The sequence below is a fragment of the Scyliorhinus torazame genome, chromosome 6 (assembly GCF_047496885.1).
Source record: "Scyliorhinus torazame isolate Kashiwa2021f chromosome 6, sScyTor2.1, whole genome shotgun sequence".
Classification (NCBI taxonomy): Eukaryota; Metazoa; Chordata; class Chondrichthyes; order Carcharhiniformes; family Scyliorhinidae; genus Scyliorhinus; species Scyliorhinus torazame.
This window is the reverse complement of record NC_092712.1, coordinates 37261792-37282193: the sequence shown is the minus strand read 5'-3', so window position 1 is coordinate 37282193 and position 20402 is coordinate 37261792. Positions and strand designations below refer to the sequence as shown.

Below are 20402 nucleotides of genomic sequence, written 5' to 3'. Positions count from 1 at the left end.
AGGACATCCTGACCCAAAATGGTAAGAAAGAAGCTCAAAAGAAAGTTTTTAAAAATTCATTGCCAGGATGTGGGTGTCGGTCGCTAGACCTGCATTTATCAGCCATCCCTAGTTGCCCATAAGAGCTGCCTTCTTGTGAAGGAGTGGCAGTAAACCTCCAAGTCGGGGCGGTGAGTGACTCATTGGAGGGGAACCTCCAGGTGGTGGGCTTCCCAGGTATCTGCTGCCCTCGTCTTTCAGGATGGTAGTGGTCATGGGTTTGGAAGGGGCTGTTGAAATGAAATGAAAATCGCTTATTGTCACGAGTAGGCTTCAATGAAGTTAATGTGAAAAGCCCCTAGTCGCCGCATTCCGGCACCTGTTCGGGGAGGCTGGTACGGGAATTGAACCGTGCTGCTGGCCTGCCTGGGTCTGCTTTAAAAGCCAGCGATTTAGCCCAGTGTGCTAAACCAGCCCCTTGAAGGAACCTTGGCAAGGTTCCGCAGAGCATCGGAGTCGGATGACCCAAAGTGCCTGTGAAAAAAAGACACAGCCACTGTTGTAACAGCGCAGGCAAAACGTTCACTGCAGGCACTCAATGGCAAAGTGATACCCTCCAGATGTGTTCATCGAGGGCTAAATATGGACAGGATACCAAGGAAAATTCTTTTGTCCTCAAATAGTGCCAAGCGATCTTTTATCACCTCCCCATCACCCCCCCACCCCACCTCCTTCCTGCAGCCTGTAAGAAAATAGTACTTTAGTTTAATGCCTCATCCACAAAGTGGGGAGAGGGGGGGGGGAAGAAAGGGAGAGAGAGAGACAACCACAGCACACAGGCGGCTACGTGGTGTAAATAACCAAGACTGCCCCGCCCACGTGTACATCCAAGGGGCTTGCGGTTTTAGGGAGAAAGCGCCCCCCGAACGGCAAATGCAACTTAGGAACAAGGTGTCAGAGGCTGGGATCTGCAATTACAATAAGAAAGCTCCAGGAGGCAGCATTTCACTGTCCAAAAAAAAACATTTTTCTCTATTGCCCATTTAACTGGTAAAGACGTTTCGCTCAGAGGTTCTGCAGGAATATGGATAAAATTGCAAAATTCGATCTTACCAGCAACAACTACTTCCCCATGCCACAATGATAGAATGTTACTTATTCACAAGTAACCCCAAATATATAGGGTTAAGAATCTTGAAATGATCATAGAATTTACAGTGCAGAAGGAGACCATTCAGCCCTTCGAGTCTGCACCGGCCCTTGGAAAGAGCACCCTACTTAAGCCCTTGCTATCCCCGTAACCCAGTAACCTCACCTAGCCTTTTGGACATTTAAGGGGCAATTGAGCGTAGTTGACAGTGTTCCTTTTTAGCAATAGTGCAGCCAAAGAATTGTGCAGCTGGATTTTATCAGCCTCCTGGCAATAAACTGGGCAGCACGGTAGCGCAGTGGTTAGCACTGTTGCTTCACAGCTCCAGGATGCCAGGTTCGATTCCCGGCTTGAGTCACTGTCTGTGTGGAGTCTGCACGTTCTCCCCGTGGGTTTCCTCCGGTTTCTTCCCACAAATCCCAAAAGACATGCTTGTTAGTTGAATTGGGCATTCTGAATTCTCCCTCAGTGTACCCGAACAGGTGCCGGAGTGTAAGCCTTCCTGTGACACGAATAAAGGTTATTATTGATCATGTAAGGGAGTCTGACATCATCTCGCCACCACAGGATATTCCCAACTCAATGGTGGGAATCCCAGTGCCGTAACCACCTACAGGCCGGAGACAGGCAGCCACTTAAATCAATTACTTGGACAGTTATCGGTAACCTACTGCCCCCACCGATATTTTACCAGTGTCGGGACAGGCCCTCGCCTTCTGTGTAGACGGCTAGGTAAAACCTTGGTGGTGGGGGCGGGAGGTAGAATTCCTTAATGGCCACTCCTTCACCTCCAGAGGGCCCCCCCCCTCCCCCCTCCCCTCACATTGGCAACGGCCTCCCATGGCTCCAATGCTGCCACTAAATGGTTCACCCCTCCGATTCCTGGGGCCTGCCTGCTTGGCCCCAGCACGCTATTGAAAAACAAACCTGTCTGGTTTCTGACGAGGCCTCAATATGGTGGCTCCCTGCAGTCTCAGCGATGGCCACCTCGAATGGCGGCGCTGCCGAGCTGCCGGTCATCGATTGGGCCAGCAGCTCTGGCAGACGTGTCCCTGTCCTCAATTGGACGGCACCCCCGGCGGCAACTGCCTGCTGTTAAAATGCCACTCGGGGTTCTGTTGCCTGCCCGCGCGGACCTTGGGACCCGCTTTCGGTTCCGGTATTGGGACGTCCCACCAGTTGGGCAATTCCACCCACAGAGTCAGTGCGGCACCAGCCATTCAGCCCCTCGAGATTTTATATACGTGAGATTGTGCAAATTTCTTGATAAATGTTCTTTCCCCCACACACAAGTGTCGGGAATCTCAAGGCTGTGACAGGTTAATATTAGATTACGCTGTCAATTGACGACTGGTTACCTGATATTTCTACCTGTTGTCAACCTCCTGCCGAGCTGGACCATGGAAGAGAGTCTTGCAGAAAATAGACTGACAACAGTAAAACAAATTCCCTTCGAAACCAGAGACACCCGGTCTGTCCCCCCACCCCCTCCAGCAGTTCACACGGTCAGAGCACTGGGCGAAACGCTCGTCCCAAGTTCCTCTTGTTTAATGTTTCCACGCAACTAATTCTCTCAGAATCGATACAACAAACTGAAAGTAGTTTAATCATCTAATTTTTTCTTTAAGACAAACGGTGCATTGAGAATAAAAACATGGACTGATATCACCACAGTCCCAGAGGACCAGAGGCTCCTCTTCCCCGTTGAGAGCTGACCGGTGGGCGATTTAACCGGACGGTCACTACACCTCATACGAGGGGCAACCCCCGCGCTGTTGGCGTCGCTCTGCATCACAAGTAGAGCAGTTGATGTGGTGTATATGGATTTCAGCAAAGCGTTTGATAAGGTTCCCCACGGTAGGCTATTGCAAAAAATACGGAGGCTGGGGATTGAGGGTGATTTAGAGATGTGGATCAGAAATTGGCTAGCTGAAAGAAGACAGAGGGTGGTGGTTGATGGGAAATGTTCAGAATGGAGTACAGTCACAAGTGGAGTACCACAAGGATCTGTTCTGGGGCCGTTGCTGTTTGTCATTTTTATCAATGACCTAGAGGAAGGCGCAGAAGGGTGGGTGAGTACATTTGCAGACGATACTAAAGTCGGTGGTGTTGTCGATAGTGTGGAAGGATGTAGCAGGTTACAGAGGGATATAGATAAGCTGCAGAGCTGGGCCGAGAGGTGGCAAATGGAGTTTAATGTAGAGAAGTGTGAGGTGATTCACTTTGGAAGGAATAACAGGAATGCGGAATATTTGGCTAATGGTAAAGTTCTTGAAAGTGTGGATGAGCAGAGGGATCTAGGTGTCCATGTACATAGATCCCTGAAAGTTGCCACCCAGGTTGATAGGGTTGTGAAGAAGGCCTATGGAGTGTTGGCCTTTATTGGTAGAGGGATTGAGTTCCGGAGTCGGGAGGTCATGTTGCAGCTGTACAGAACTCTGGTACGGCCGCATTTGGAGTATTGCGTACAGTTCTGGTCACCGCATTATAGGAAGGACGTGGAGGCTTTGGAGCGGGTGCAGAGGAGATTTACCAGGATGTTGCCTGGTATGGAGGGAAAATCTTATGAGGAAAGGCTGATGGACTTGAGGTTGTTTTCGTTGGAGAGAAGAAGGTTAAGAGGAGACTTAATAGAGGCATACAAAATGATCAGGGGGTTGGATAGGGTGGACAGTGAGAGCCTTCTCCCGCGGATGGATATGGCTGGCACGAGGGGACATAACTTTAAACTGAGGGGTAATAGATATAGGACAGAGGTCAGAGGTAGGTTCTTTACGCAAAGAGTAGTGAGGCCGTGGAATGCCCTACCTGCTACAGTGGTGAACTCGCCAACATTGAGGGCATTTAAAAGTTTATTGGATAAACATATGGATGATAATGGCATAGTGTAGGTTGGATGGCTTTTGTTTCGGTGCAACATCGTGGGCCGAAGGGCCTGTACTGCGCTGTATTGTTCTATGTTCTATGTTCTATAAACCAGCCGTTCAGCCAACCGACCCCATGTTAGTAATACCTAGTTCATGGTTCATGTGTTTTAGAAAATAACCTTCTTAAAATAATATGACCTGTTTTTGAAGTACGTAACCTTTTATGAAGAATGCAACCTTTTTTGGAATATAACTTTAAGATACAAAGTATACAAGTAAAGCTGAGTGCATAAGACATCTGTATGTATATGCAGACTTGAATCATATTGTTAAGCTAATGGTGCTTGTTTTTTGTGTGAAAAAAAGGTCTCTTATATTCAGTAAAGTTTGCTTTGGTTTAACGCTGGTAGATTTTCAGATTTCCCTTTAAATGTTAAATGTCCCTGACCAGATCTTACCAACTGGTCGAGGTGAATAATTTGGACGTATTTAAGAGGAAGCGAGGTATGCACATGATGAAGGAAGTGATCAAAGGATTTTACCAATAGTTAGGTGAAGAGGAGTGGGAGAAGGTTCCTGTGCAGTAGTGGCTCAGACCAGTTGGGCCTGTTCCTGCGCTGTCAATACTCTGTTATCTGATAATAACTACAGTCGGGTAAGTGAGTTTGAGGTGCACCTCGCAAATGCTTCATTGACCAACTGAAAGGACAGGTCTCCCTGGCTGACACTGACTAATGGGTGTGGGGGCAGGAGGCTGCCAACCAGAGACAGCTGGAAGGTGGGGGGGACCAGGATAGCAACTTTGAAACAAACAGAAGCGAGGCTGCTGAAGAAAGGCCTCGGCAAGTGAAGGTGCTCGCTCATACCAGAGTCCTTCCAGAGCAGGACGCCCTGCGCGCCGAACTGTTCCAAAAGCGTGCATTCCCCCTACCCACCCCCTCCCCTTTCGTCACCAATGACCAACTATTACAGTCTTCCTATGGTCTTCAGCTGCAAAAAACATGCCCTCGTCATCCTGAATCGGTTCAGTCATTGGTTTGCTATTTAACAAGTGCAGCATTCCCTTGGGTGATAGAAATCTGGATTTATTTCTTTTGAAAGGTGATGGGGTCAATTGGATTTTTCACGCTCATGATCGTGAAGATTTTTGTTTGGTATGGGAAGATATGGGGTAAGGGAGCTAAATGCGCACAAAACAGCCATGTTCAAAGTGAATGGCTTGACGGGCTATATGCCCACTCCTGTCCTGATATTGTCACGACGTTTAAAGAAAAAAAGTGCAGAGGTTGCTACACGTCTTGCCTCCCCTTGCTGCATTTAATCACAGGGTTTTTCACCGAAATGGCCATTGAATCCCAGCTCCCCCCCCTCAAACTAAAATTCAGGCTAGTTTACCAGGTAGGTTGCATTCCATCCTCACCTGTCACCCACAAGGGGCCAAATGGGGGAGGGGGAGAAAGACAGAAGAGTTACCCCAAAAATCCCTTAACCAACATCAGTACATTAAAAACAAATAATGATTTGGTCTTTATCAGAGATCTGGCTGCGCACAATTTAGCTGCGGCGTTTCCTATATTAGAACAATGGCTACACTTCCAAACTACCTCAGTGGCTGTCAAGACGTACAGTGTCATGAAAGGCGCTGCACAAAAGCAAGTCTTTCGTTATTGAGGAGTTATATCCCGGCACTGTCCGTCAACTGGATCTTTAGAATGACAATAGCCCCCTCCCTCAGTACCTGTGGGCGATTGCAGGCTTCGGCCCTTCTCCTTTACATCGGGGAATATCTTCGTGAAGGAAAGACAACCCGCAAGACATGGTCTCCGCGATGTGACCAAGTTCATTCCAGCTGATCACATTCCCCTTCAGATAGTCAGACAGCGAGCCCTGTGTTTAAAAAAAAACAAGACGAGTTTAGTGCATTCGGGCTTGCTCATCGCTGCGCCAAAAGTGGAACTTACTGGAAAAATCTGGAAAGGTGTTTATTTATCTTCCCTACTTTTCTCCCTCAAGCTAAGGAAAGAACAAATACTCTGGGGTTCTGGTTTTTGGTTCTCCGGTTTCCTCCCACAGTCCGAGACAGAGAGAGAGATGGAAAGGTTTAGGGAGGGAATTCCAAGCTTAGGGCTTAGGCAGCTGAAGGCTTTGCCAGAAATGGTGGGAAAGATTAAAACTGAGGATGCGCAAGAGGCCAGGATTGGAGGAGCGCAGATATCCTGGGCAGCTGCAGGACTGGGGGACATTTGGAAACCGGGACCGGAATGTTATTTTATTTATTTGTTTGTTTGAAAGTATTTTTGTTCCACAAATTTCCAACAGTTTTACAATTTTCAACAACTTCACAAAACACCCCTAACCTACCAAACCCCACACCCACAACAGTCAGCAGTAGCCACCTCCTGAAAATGCATGATAAACAAACCCAACAATTGGAGAACTCATCACTCGCCCCTACCCCTCGAGAGTAAATTTCACCTTTTCCAGGGTCAAAACGTCCAGCAGGTCCCTCCGCCACACCGAGGCACAGGGTGGAGGAGCTGTCCTCCATCCGAACAAGACCCGCCTATGAGCCATCAGCAAGGTGAAGGTAAAACATCTGTCCCTGCACCTGCCTGCCGCTCCGGCACCCCGGATATGGCTTCTATGGGACCGGGCTCCACGTCCACATGTAAAACCCCCGAGATGGTGCTGAACACCATCCTCCAAAACCTTTCCAGCTTCGGGCAGGACCAAAACACATGTACATGATTTACAGGGACCCTCCCGCACTGCCCACAGACATCCTCCACCCCCTCGAACAGCTGGCTCATTCTAGATTCCGTGAGGTGCGTCCTGTACATTACCTTCAGCTGTATCAACCCCAGCCTCGCACACAATGTCGAGGCATTAACCTCTGCAGCACCTCACACCACAAACCCTCCTCCAGCGCCACGCCCAACGTTTCCTCCCACTTAGCCTTAACCCCCCCCCCCCAACCAATTGACACCCATCCTCCTCCAAAATCCCCGCATAAATCGCCGAGACAGTCCTCCTCTCCAAACCCTCCCCCCCTCCACTGACAGCAGCATCTCCAACAACGAGGAGGCAAGCACTATCAGGGGAAGGTCGTGAACAGCTTCCTCGCCAAGTCCCCCACCTGCATATACCTAAAACTTTTGCCCTCGCCTGCCCAAACCTCTCGCCCAGCTCCTCAAACTCGCAAATGTCCCTCCCACAAACAGATCCTTCACTTCCTTAATCCCCCTATCTTCCCATCCCCGGAACCTTCACCGAATACTTCCTTAGGGCCATCGGGAGCGGTGCCGTTGCCAGCGCCTGCAACCCCAACCCCCTACAAGAGCCTGCCTCCAGGGCCGCATGGTGGTGCAATGGTTAGCAATGCAGTCTCACGGCGCCGAGGTCCCAGGTTCGATCCCGGCTCTGGGTCACTGTCCGTGTGGAGTTTGCACATTCTCCCCGTGTTTGCGTGGGTTTCGCCCCCACAACCCAAAGATGTGCAGGATAGGTGGATTGGCCACGATAAATTGCCCCTTAATTGGAAAAAATGAATTGGGTACTCTAAATTTAAAAAAGCGAGCCTGTCTCCATCTTCACCCACGAAGTCCCCCCCCCCCCCCCCCGCTCCAATCCTGAACCTTCGAGGTGGGAATTTTAAAATGAGGTGTTACCAGCCTGGCAGCCAGCGTTTTGTCAGTGTGAACACGGAGGTGGTGAGGTGAATCACGCCCAGTCTAATGCCTGCAATGTCCTTACCCGCTCATGAAAGGAGGAGATGAGCCAGAGCTCCATTTCGAGGTTCGATCCACGTTTTTCAGATCCGATGTAGCGGAGCACATTCTCATGTTTCATTCCGGGAGTGGTGTAAATATCCCGTTCGTTCTGCCAGGATAGCTTGTCCTTTCAAAAATAAAAACGCAGAAAACAATAAGTGCCTCAAATAACATAAAATTAGTCAATAATCTATTCCTGCTACAAAAGTAGCATAAAGGTTAGCTGTCTTCAGTGGAGGATCCTGACCTCGCCCTCCTCTCTCGCTCCTCTCTGTCCTGAGGCAGCTAGCTCATGGTTCCCCCTCACCGAAACTCACCGAGCTGGTCACGGACTTGTCCATGTGAGGCAGAAGGGTCATTCGGAGAGCCGGTGTAGACACGACAGGCCAAATGGCTTCATTATGCCTTCATTATGTTTTTGAGGACATTAACACTGCGGTAGATAATGGGGAGCCAATGGAGGTGGTATATCTGGATTTGCAGAAAGCCTTTGACAAGTTACCACACAAAAGGTTGCTGCATAAGATAAAGATGCATGGCATTAAGGGGAAAGTAGTAGCATGGATAGAGGATTGGTTAATTAATAGAAAGCAAAGAGTGGGGATTAATGGGTGTTTCGCTGGTTGGCAATCAGTAGCTAGTGGTGTCCCTCAGGGATCAGTGTTGGGCCCACAACTGTTCACAATTTACATAGATGATTTGGAGTTGGGGACCAAGGGCAATGTGTCCAAGTTTGCAGACGACACTAAGATAAGTGGTAAAGCAAAAAGTGCAGACGATACTGGAAGTCTGCAGAGGGATTTGGATAGGCTAAGTGAATGGGCAAGGGTCTGGCAGATGGAATACAATGTTGACAAATGTGAGGTTATCCATTTTGGTAGGTATAACAGCAAAAGGGATTATTATTTAAATGATAAAATATTAAAACATGCTGCTGTGCAGAGAGACCTGGGTGTGCTAGTGCATGAGTCGCAAAAAGTTGGTTTATAGGTGCAACAGGTGATTAAGAAAGCAAATGGAATTTTGTCCTTCATTGCTAGAGGGATGGAGTTTAAGACTAGGGAGGTTATGCTGCAATTGTATAAGGTGTTAGTGAGGCCTCACCTGGAGTAGTGTGTTCAGTTTTGGTCTCCTTACTTGAGAAAGGACGTACTGGCACTGCAGGGTGTGCAGAGGAGATAGATTATCATAGATTATCATAGAATTTACAGTGCAGAAGGAGGCCATTCGGCCCATCGAGTCTGCACCGGCTCTTGGAAAGAGCACCCTACCCACGGTCAACACCGCCACCCTATCCCCATAACCCCACCCAACACTAAGGGCAATTTTGGAAACTAAGGGCAATTTATCATGGCCAATCCACCTAACCTGCACATCTTTGGACTGTGGGAGGAAACCGGGGCACCCGGAGGAAACCCACGCACACACGGGGAGGATGTGCAGACTCCGCACAGACAGTGACCCAAGCCGGAATCGAACCTGGGACCCTGGAGCTGTGAAGCAATTGTGCTATCCACAAGGCTACCGTGCTGCCCCTAGATTCACTAGGTTAATCCCAGAGTTGAAGGGGTTGGATTACGAGGAGAGGTTGAGTAGACTGGGATTGTACTCGTTGGAATTTAGAAGGATGAGGGGGGATCTTATAGAAACATATAAGATTATGAAGGGAATAGATAGGATAGATGCGGGCAGGTTGTTTCCACTGGCGGGTGAAAGTAGAACTAGGGGGCATAGCCTCAAAATAAGGGGAAGTAGATTTAGGACTGAGTTTAGGAGGAACTTCTTCACCCAAAGGGTGTGAATCTATGGAATTCCTTGCCCAGTGAAGCAGTTGAGGCTCCTTCATTAAATGTTTTTAAGATAAAGATAGATAGTTTTTTGAAGAATAAAGGGATTATGGGTTATGGTGTTCGGGCCGGAAAGTGGAGCTGAGTCCACAAAAGATCAGCAATGATCTCATTGAATGGTGGAGCAGCTCGAGGGGCCAGATGGCCTACTCCTGCTCCTAGTTCTTATGTTCTTAACAATTCCTCGATTCGGTGTAGGCAAGCTGCCTAATAAGAGTTGGCATCACCAGCCAGGCGCAGCCCAGTCCTCACTATAAATTCTATGATTCCTCACCAGGCACGCATTTCGTGCTCCAGCACCCAGTGACGGCTGATTTTCTCTCTCTTCCCCCCCCCACCCGGCGCACAGGGTCACCGAGACTAATTTCAATCCCGCCTTCTGCTCCCAACAGGAACATCAGCAGGTACAACATGCAGTGATGGTCAAAAATGACATCTTCCTACTGTGTGTGGGACTCTGGATCCCTTCAGGGGAGGAAACATTCACCGTTCGCACAAGTGGAGATTTGTTTTTTTGAATGATACATTGCAAACAAAACACTCAAGAGGCTAAATAAACATGACCACCCCTGCAATACCACAACTCACAGTTAGCTTTATCAGAAAGTGCACAGGCCACACATCTGGCAGCACAGCCTAGTGTGGGATTTAGTAAGGGGAGGTCGTGCCTGACAAATCTGTTAGAGTTCTTTGAAGAGATAACAAATAGGTTAGACCAAGGAGAGCCAATGGATGTTATCTATCTTGACTTCCAAAAGGCCTTTGATAAGGTGCCTCACGGGAGACTGCTGAGTAAAATAAGGGCCCATGGTATTCGAGGCAAGGTACTAACATGGATTGACGATTGGCTGTCAGGCAGAAGGCAGAGAGTTGGGATAAAAGGTTCTTTTTCGGAATGGCAACAGGTGACGAGTGGTGTCCCGCAGGGTTCAGTGTTGGGGCCACAGCTGTTCTCTTTATATATTAACGATCTAGATGACAGGACTGGGGGCATTCTGGCTAAGTTTGCCGATGATACAAAGATAGGTGGAGGGGCAGGTAGTATGGAGGAGGTGGGGAGGCTGCAGAAAGATTTAGACAGTTTAGGAGAGTGGTCCAAGAAATGGCTGATGAAATTCAACGTGGGCAAGTGCGAGGTCTTGCACTTTGGAAAAAAGAAGAGAGGCGTGGACTATTTTCTAAACGGTGACAAAATTCATAATGCTGAAGTGCAAAGGGACTTGGGAGTCCTAGTCTAGGATTCTCTAAAGGTAAACTTGCAGGTTGAGTCCGTAATTAAGAAAGCAAATGCAATGTTGTCATTCATCTCAAGAGGCTTGGAATATAAAAGCAGGGATGTGCTTCTGAAGCTTTATAAAGCATTAGTTAGGCCCCATTTAGAATACTGTGAGCAATTTTGGGCCCCACACCTCAGGAAGGACATACTGGCACTGGAGCGGGTCCAACGGAGATTCACACGGATGATCCCAGGAATGGTAGGCCTAACATACGATGAACGTCTGAGGATCCTGGGATTATATTCATTGGAGTTTAGGAGGTTGAGGGGAGATCTAATAGAAACTTACAAGATAATGAATGGCTTAGATAGGGTGGATGTAGGGAAGTTGTTTCCATTAGCAGGGGAGACTAGGACCCGGGGGCACAGCCTTAGAATAAAAGGGAGTCATTTTAGAACAGAGATGAGGAGAAATTTCTTCAGCCAGAGAGTGGTGGGTCTGTGGAATTCATTGCCACAGAGGGCGGTGGAGGCCGTGAAGTTGAGTGTCTTTCAGACAGAAGTTGATAAATTCTTGATTTCTCGAGGAATTAAGGGCTATGGAGAGAGAGCGGGTAAATGGAGTTGAAATCAGCCATGATTGAATGGTGGAGTGGACTCGATGGGCTGAATGGCCTTACTTCCGCTCCCATGTCTTATGGACTGCTCAGGGCCACTGTTTAAAAATAAGGGGACACCTGTTTAAGACAGAGATTGGGCAAAATACTCGCTCAGAAGTTTGAGTGTCTTTGGGACTCTCTTCCTCAATAGGCGGTGGAAGCAGAGCCTTTAAATATTTTTTTTTAACGGCAGAGGGACATAGATTCTTTGTAAGGGGGGAGTGAAAGGTTATCAGGAGTAGGTGGCTACGTGGGGTTGAGGTTACAATCAGGTCAGCCATGATCGTATTGAATGGCGAAGCAGGCTCGAGGGGCCTAGTGGTCTACTCCTAATTCTATGCTCGTGTTCAGCTCAGCGAGCCACACAATGCAGGGAACTCCGACAGAATTAGTTCCATTACTAGTGCCACTGCCACCTCTCATGAATAACCAGAGTCCGACAAGATTATTTCAATGTCCCAGACTGGTTTCTATTTTCTCCATGCCCCTTCAAGATGCACGGCAGCAACTCGCCAGGACTCCCGAGACAGCACCTTCCAAACCTTTCACCTCTGCTACCTAGAAGGACAAAGGCAGTGGATGCATGGAACACCACCACTTGCAAGTTCCCCTCCAGAGAAGATGATGTGGCGCTATCATTGGACTGGTGACCCAGAGACGCAGGCTAACCCTCTGTGGGCATAGGTTCAAATCCACTGCTGGTGGAATTTGAATTCAATGAATAAACCTGGAGTATACAGCCCGCCTAAGTAATGCTGACCATGACATATATCATAGATTGTGCCAAAAACCCATCCGGTTCACTAATGTCCTTCAGGGAAGGAAATCTGCCAGCCTTACCCGGTCTGGCCTACACAGGACTCCAGACCCACAACAATGTGGTTGACTCCTAACTGCCCTCTGAAATGGCTGAGCAAACCACGGGCAATTAGGGACGGGCAACAAATGCCCTCCCAGCCGGCGACGCCCACATCCTGTGAAAGAATAAAGAAAGCCACGCTCCATCCTGACTTGGAACTTAATTACTGTTCCTTAACTGTGGCTGGGGCAGAACACGGGAACTTTCTTCCTAACGGGACTGTGGTGGTTCCGACAACAAATGGCCTGCAGAGGTTCAAGAAGGCAGCTCGCTGCCACCTTCCTTCTCAATGGAAATTTTGGACAAGTAATAAATGCTGGCCGAGCCAATGTAGAGTGAATAGAGTGCTGTCCACAATGCTACCAGGGCAGCACGGTAGCATGGTGGATAGCACAATTGCTTCACAGCTCCAGAGTCCCAGCTTCAATTCCCGGCTTGGGTCACTGTGTGCGGAGTCTGCACATCCTCCCCGTGTGTGCGTGGGTTCCCTCCGGTTGCTCCGGTTTCCTCCCACAGTCCAAAGATGTGCAGGTTAGGTGGATTGGCCATGATAAATTGCCCTTCGTGTCCAAAATTGCCCTTAGTGTTGGGTGGGGTCACTGGGTTATGGGGATAGGGTGGAGGTGTTGACCTTGGGTAGGGTGCTCTTTCCAAGAGCCGGTGCGGACTCGATGGGCTGAATGGCCTCCTTCTGCACTGTAAATTCTATGAATAAATAAATAAAAAAATACACAAAATCTCCATGTTGCAAACTTCAAGGTTTTCACCTCGGCTCTTTTCCACACAAGGACAGAAGAATAGGCCATGTAACCTTTGAACCTGCTCCACCATTCAATGGCTGATCTTGGTCTTCGACTCCATTTTCCCGTTCACTCCCCATATCCCTTACTTCCGAGACACCAAAAATCGCAGCCTTAAATATATTCAACGATGGAGCATCCAAAACCCCCTGGGATCAGAATTCCAAATATTCAAATCCCTTTGAATGAAACGATTCTCCCTCGCTTCCGTTCTAAATGATCGGCCCCCTTATCCTGAGGCAGTGCCTCGTGTTTTAGATTCCCCGAACAGCGGAAACAATCTCTCAGCGTTCACCCCACCAAGTCCCCTCAGAATCTGGTAGGTTTCAATGAGATCACCTCCGATCCTTCTAAACTCCAGAGAATATAGGCCCAATTTGCTCATCCCCTCAACATAGGGCAGCACCCTCATCCCAAGGACACAATGAATGAAGCTTTGTTGTGCAACTTCCAATACAACGATACCCTTTCTTAAACGTGGAGACCCAAGCTGCAGTGCTATTAAGACAAACCAACAATAATAGGGCAGCACATTGGCGCAGTGATTAGCACTGCTGCCTCACGGCACCGAGGTCCCAGGTGCGATCCTGGCTCCGAGTCCGTGTGGAGTTTGCACATTCTCCCCGTGTTTGCGTGGGTTTCGCCTCCACAACCCAAAGATGTGCAGGGTAGGTAGATTGGCCACCCTAAATTGCCCCTTAATTGGAAAAAATGAATTGGGTACTCTAAATTAATTTTAAAAAAAGACAACACAAAAATAAATAACCCAGCCCAAATTTCTGTATAATTTGTTGGCTAAATTGTGGTTGATCGGAATCTATCACAGGCTTAAAGTTTCAGTGCTCGTGTAGACAGTAGCAGTAATGTGCCTGCAAAGACAGCACTGAAATCCAATCTACCAAATCACATCTAATTTACTTTCACATGGCACGTTTCGGAGCTGAAGTAGAAAGTGTTCTCCTAACCTCTAGGCAAAGGAAACCTGAAGAAGCGAATTAGAACTGAGACAGTGAAAAGGGTCCTCCCAAGATCCTGGATGTGGAACCACTTCAGCATATAATGTTTTGCTGTCGTTCACACTGTTCTGTTTTTTTGGATGTGTCTAATTGCTGAACTAGCCATTAAAGTTGCTGTCGTATGAAGATTTGGAGACTGGCTGTTGTATTGGTTGATGGCGAAAACATGGCACAAATTGTTCATCTCTCAGCAAAGTGGCTTTGAGTTGACTGAAATCCAATTGCATCCACATTATTCTGTACCAAAGTACTCTGCACACACAGCCCAATTTTCTCTTTTTTAGTCAACAACCTTCCACCGGTCATCAAGAAAACCAAACGTTCTGGAAAGTCACCAGGGTGTCGGTAAATTTTTTAACAATTCCACCAGCACATGGCTAAATCACTGGCTTTGAAAGCAGACCAAGGCAGGCCAGCAGCACGGTTCAATTCCTGTATCAGCCTCCCCGAACAGGCGCCGGAATGTGGCGACGAGGGGCTTTTCACAGTAACTTCGTTTGAAGCCTACTTGTGACAATAAGCGATTTTCATTTCATTTTCAATATGCACGAGCTGGTTACAAAATCTACTAAATCATCTCTCTCCCTTTCGAAGAATCTTCCATTATGTATTTATCAACTGAATATCAAATGCTAATCCCTACGCTGGTCTGAATTTTACGCTTAACCCCACATTCCTGCCTACCCCCGATAACCTTCTCCCCCACCCCCTGCCCATCGCCTACCCCCGATAACCTTCTCCCCCACCCCCCTGCTCATCGCCTACCCCCGATAGCCTTCTCCCCCACCCCCCCTGCTCATCGACTACCCCCGATAACCTTCTCCCCCACCCCCCTGCTCATCGCCTACCGCCGATAGCCTTCTCCCCCACCCCCCTGCTCATCAAGAAGCTATCTAGATATGACAAAGACTTGATCCGGACTTGAAACGTTAGCTCCATTCTCTCTCCACAGATTCTGTCAGATCTGCTGAGATTGTCCAGCATTTTCTGTCTAAGTTTAAGAACCTATCTATCTCTGTCTTAAAAACATTCACAGACTCTGCTTCAACCCCTTTTTGAGGAAGAGTTCTAGAGTCTTACTGTCCTCGGAGAAAAACCTTTTCCTCATCTCAATCAGGTCCATCTCTTACTCTTCCAAACTCCAGCAGATACAAGTCAAACCTGTCCAACCTTTCCTCATAAAGACAACCCTTCCATTCCAGCTATTAGTCTGGCAAACCTTCTCTGTACTGCTTGCAATGCATTGAAAGCCTTCCTTTATGAAGAAAACCAATTCTGTACACAATACACCAGGTAGGTGGTCTCACCAAAGCCCTGTCCAACTGAAACATAACCTTCTTACTCTTGTAATCAATTTCCCATGCAATAAATTAAAGCATTTGAGGGTGGCACGGTGGTTAGCACTGCTGCCTCACTGCTCCAGGGACCTGGGTTCAATTCCAGCCTCGGGTGACTGTGCGGAGTCTGCACGTTCTCCCCGTGTGTGCGTGGGTTTCCTCTGGGTGCTCTGGTTTCCTCCCACAGTCCAATGATGTGCAGGTTAGGTGGATTGCCCATGCTAAATTGCCCTTAGTGTCCAAAAGGTTAGGTGAGGTTACTGGGTTACGGGGATAGGGTAGAAGTGTGGGCTTACATAGGGTGTTCTTTCCAAGGGCCGGTGCAGACTCGATGGGCCAAATGGTCTCCTTCTGCACACTCAGCCCAATGCTCTTGTTTTAGTCAACAACCTTCCACTGGTCATCACTGTAGATTCTATGATTAGCTTTCCTCATTACTTACTGTACCTGCCTACCAACCATTTAGGATTCATGCATTTGGACTCCTTTTTCCAAATCCTGCTACCTTGCCCACCCAGGTGACGGATGAAATCAATCACTCCACCCCCCCCCACAAAAAACACCTTCGGTAGAAACACCGGCAAACACCGGAATAGGAACAGAAGCCTCGGTAGACTATTTATCTTCAGAAGCGGGGTCTCCCGGCTTTTATTGGCCACACTGCACCACGGCGAATTGCTTTCCGGTGCAGCGTGGCCATAGGATTCTTCCCCTAGTCCCTGAGGCAGTGATACACAATCTAGGCTAGTGAGTGGGCTGCTCTCTTAATTCCCCATGTCCCCAAACATCTGTCTATCCCAGCCCAAGATGTATTCAGCCCTCTAGTGTAGAGAATTCCAAAGATTCACAACCCTTAGAGTGAAGAAATTTCTCCTCATCTCAGTCCTAAATATTCGGCCCTTTATCCTGAGGCACTGCCCCCATGGTCAATATTCCCTAGCCCAGGAAACAATCTCTCCGTATCTCCTCTGTCGAGCTATTCGGAATCTTGAATGGTTCAATGATATCACCTCTCATTCTTCTAAACTCTAGGGAATATAGGCCCAATTTACTCAGCCCCTCGGCATAGGACAACCCTCTCATCCTAGGGACCAATTTAGTGACCCTTCACTGTACCGGGTCACTGTCTATGTGGAGTCTGTACGTTCTCCCAGTGTCTGCGTGGGTTTCCTCCGGGTGTTCCGGTTTCCTCCCACAGTCGAAAGACGTGCAGGGGTAGGTGGATTGGACATGCTAAAATTGCCCTTAGTGTCCAACAAGGTTAGATGGGGTTATTGGGTTACGGGGATAGGGTGGAAGTGAGGGCTTAAAGTGGGTTGGTGCAGGCTCGATGGGCCAAATGGCCTCCTTCTGCACTGTATGTTCTATGTTCAAAACAATAATTACTTGCTGCACTTGAATGCTAATTTTGTGTACCTTGTATAAGTACAGACGAGTAGAGGTGTCTATAACTCAGCAAATCGCAAATGCGCACGTGAGCCAAAGTGTTTATTAAGTCTCGAGCAAGTTTCTTCTTGCAGCCAGTTCCAGAATGTATTGAACTCCCCACAGGCACTTGCCCACCCACCATTTGTTTGTTATTATTTACGTGATAGCAATTTTCTGACACGGTGATAACAGCAGCAGGATTGTAGCTGTCCCTGGTTCTGTACTTCCAGAGGGTTCACCAGAAACTCTCTCCTTCCCCACTGTAGAATGGCACCACTGTCAACTATAGAATCCCGATGGTCAGTCATTGCCCCAGTGGAAATCAGCTAACTTGGGATCGAGCCTGGAAGCTTGGGTCACTGTCTGTGCGGAGTCTGCATGTTCTCTCCTGTGTGTGCGTGGGTTTCCTCCGGGTGCTCCGGTTTCCTCTCACAGTCCAATGATGTACAGGTTAGGTGGATTGGCCATGATAAATTGCCCTTAGTGTCCAAAAAGGTGAGTCACTGGGTTACAGGGATAAAGGGGTTCGGGTGGAACTTAAGTAGGGGCTCTTTCCAAGGGCCGATGCAGACTCGATGGGCTGAATGGCCTCCTTCTGCACTGTAAATTCTATGATTCTAAGCTACCCAGCCTGTTCTGAAGCAGTTACATTCCATAATGCACACTCTTCCTTTTCTTAAGGCTATGTTGCTGCTGTACCGGACCAGACCCCAATTTATACCAGGACACCGGACAAGAAACCCTAACAATTTTTAAATTTGTAAAGGTTGAGAGGAAAGAATACTTCACTCCAAAGTCATTCCACTGAACAATAGGGATATGTTATATTAAAACAAACTTCATTCTTAACACAGGATTAAACACATTAACATCACAGAAAATAACTTTTCAATTAACAGTTAAGCAATTATTAATTCTTTTAAATGCTTTTTACCTTGTAACTTCACTATATCCAATTAGGCAAGGTCTATTACAGGTCACATGCCACTGCCAATACAAGGATACTTGAGAGAGAGAGACCCTTTTAGCAAAAGCCTGCAAATTCTTCTGTCTAGTAAGACTACTGCTCAAACTGGTAGAATTCGGTAAAAAACTGCTGTTCAACTTAAAAGCTCCCATCAGACTGCCAGACCCACATCAAATTGCAAAACTACAAACAGATCTGGTTCCTCCCATTAATTACATCATCTTTATCCCACTCAGATACCGTGCCCTGCTTACTCAAGTCTAAAATTATCGACTCTGCAGGTAATCTTCAACAATCATAACAGAAGTTCCATTGGGTATCACTTTGTAAACAAGCACATGGTTGGGGTGAATGATGATCTCACTTTTACAACATCTCAACTGCATCTTTTGCAGGCTCACCATCTGCCTGTATGTTGAACCAGGATTTATTACTGCAACAGTATATACCTTAACCCAGGCTTTTAATAACATCACTGCAACAAACACATATATATAATACAATCTATATTAAAAATATCTATATCCTGTTGGAGTGAAGTTTGCAGATTTAGAGGAGCTGGAGGTGACATATCAATTGCCGAAGGGGAATGAGTTCAGGTATCTGCAGTTGAGGGACTTTATCTTTATGAGGAAGGAGGAACATGTCCACATACTTTGGGCATGTCCAAGGTTGGGGGGGGGGGGGGGCACGGAGAGAGAGGTTTGGGTAGGATTTGCAGATATAACGTCAAAGAGTTTGGGGCCAACAGTAGCTCCGAGTCCGGATGTGGCAATGTTTGGGAGTGTCGGAGGATCTGTGAGTGCAGGTGGGGGGGGGGGGGGGAAAGAGGGGCTGACGAGTTGGCCTTCGCCTCCCTGATAGCCCGCAGCTGGAATTTGTTGTGCCGGGACATTGGCAGAGTTCCTGCACTTAGAGAAAATCAAGTTCGCCTCCCGAGGTGCAGAGGAGGGGGATCACCTCGAGGTGGAAGCTGCTCATTGACTTCTTTAAGGAATATTGAGTATTCATCAGCGAGGGGGGGGGGGGGGGTCATTTTCTGTTTGGGCTGGAAGTTTGGGTTAAAAGTTAAAAAAAATGGGGAGGTTGGCAAAGGGGTGGCAGCGGGGTAGGGGGGGGGGGATTTCTTTTAGGAGCTGGATAAGGGCATTGTGCCGGTTTGCTGTTGCTGCAATTGTTTGTCTCCTTTGTTATGTATATATTTGAAAATGTCTACAATAAAATATATATATTTTTAAAATTCCTACATTCAATGTAGAAGGAGAAGAACGACTATAAGGACGGACTGGCACTGGAGGGTGTGCAGAGGAGATTCACTAGGTTAATCCCAGAGCTGAAGGGGTTGGATTACGAGGACAGGTTGAGTAGACTGGGACTGTACTCGTTGGAATTTAGAAGGATGCGGGGGGATCGTATAGAAACATATAAAACTATGAAGGGAATAGCTAGGATAGATGCGGGCAGGTTATTTCCACTGGCCGGTGAAAGCAGAACTAGGGGGCATAGCCTCAAAATAAGGGGAAGTAGATTTAGGACTGAGTTTAGGAGGAACTTTTCACCCAAAGGGTTGTGAATCTATGGAATTCCTTGCCCAGTGAAGCAGTTGAGGCTCCTTCATTAAATGTTTTTAAGATAAAGATAGATAGTTTTTGAAGAATAAAGGAATAAAGGGTTATGGTGTTCGGGCCGGAAAGTGGAGCTGAGTCCACAAATGATCAGCAATGGTCTCATTGAATGATGGAGCAGGTTCGAAGGGCCAGATGGCCTACTCCTGCTCCTAGTTCTTATAATATTATATTTGAGGTGATTGATAATTGCATCAGGATTAATGGAATGTATTGTTGGCAATGTTGTCTTCTTATTTTGAAATCTGGCATTGAGAGATGCATGTGTGGTGGTCTGTTCCAGGCGAATTCAGTCACACACAGGAGAGTTTTTAATTTTCTATTTGTTCATCAAGTATTCACACCCACCATGGTTTGTGCCCATGGGGTTACGAGTTTTCATGCGAGGTTTACGAGAGATTGAAGCCAGAACTGGTCTCTTGTCGGGTTTTCACAAAACGTTTGTCTCCTTGTGGACGCGGTTCAGCCTCCGAAGCTTCCTCGTGGTGGCGCGGCATTGTCGAAGGATAAGTGCAAGGATCCAAAAAAGCTGGTGTGACTTTGAGCAGTGGATTACTGAAGTCCTGGTGCCTGGGGAGACCTGCATTTTCCTCGATTTGTTGAACTTCCCGGAGGGGGCACGGTAGCACAGTTGCTTCACAGCTCCAGGGTCCCAAGTTTGATACCCGGCTTGGGTCACTGACTGGGCGGAGTCTGCACGTTCTCCCCATGTCTGCGTGGGTTTCCTCCGGGTGCTCCGATTTCCTCCTACAGGTTAGGTGGATTGGCAATGCTAAATTGCCCTTAGTGTCCAAAAAAGGTTGAGGGGAGTTACTGGGTTGCCGGGATAGAGTGGAGGTGTGGGCTTAGGTAGGGTGCTCTTTCCAAGGGCCGGTGCAGACT

General features: G+C 47.8%; 1 protein-coding gene across 2 annotated transcripts in view; it reads right to left on the bottom strand.

The window, feature by feature from the left end:
• Positions 1-20402, bottom strand: part of LOC140424755 (activin receptor type-2B) — a 771495-nt gene that overhangs the window by 558306 nt on the left and 192787 nt on the right. For both annotated transcript variants that reach the window (XM_072508132.1, XM_072508134.1), the window contains exons 6-7: positions 7750-7893; positions 5735-5883 (exon numbers count right to left, since the gene is read on the bottom strand). In XM_072508132.1, the coding sequence (XP_072364233.1) occupies positions 5735-5883; positions 7750-7893 (293 nt within the window). The remainder of the gene's footprint in view (positions 1-5734; positions 5884-7749; positions 7894-20402) is intronic.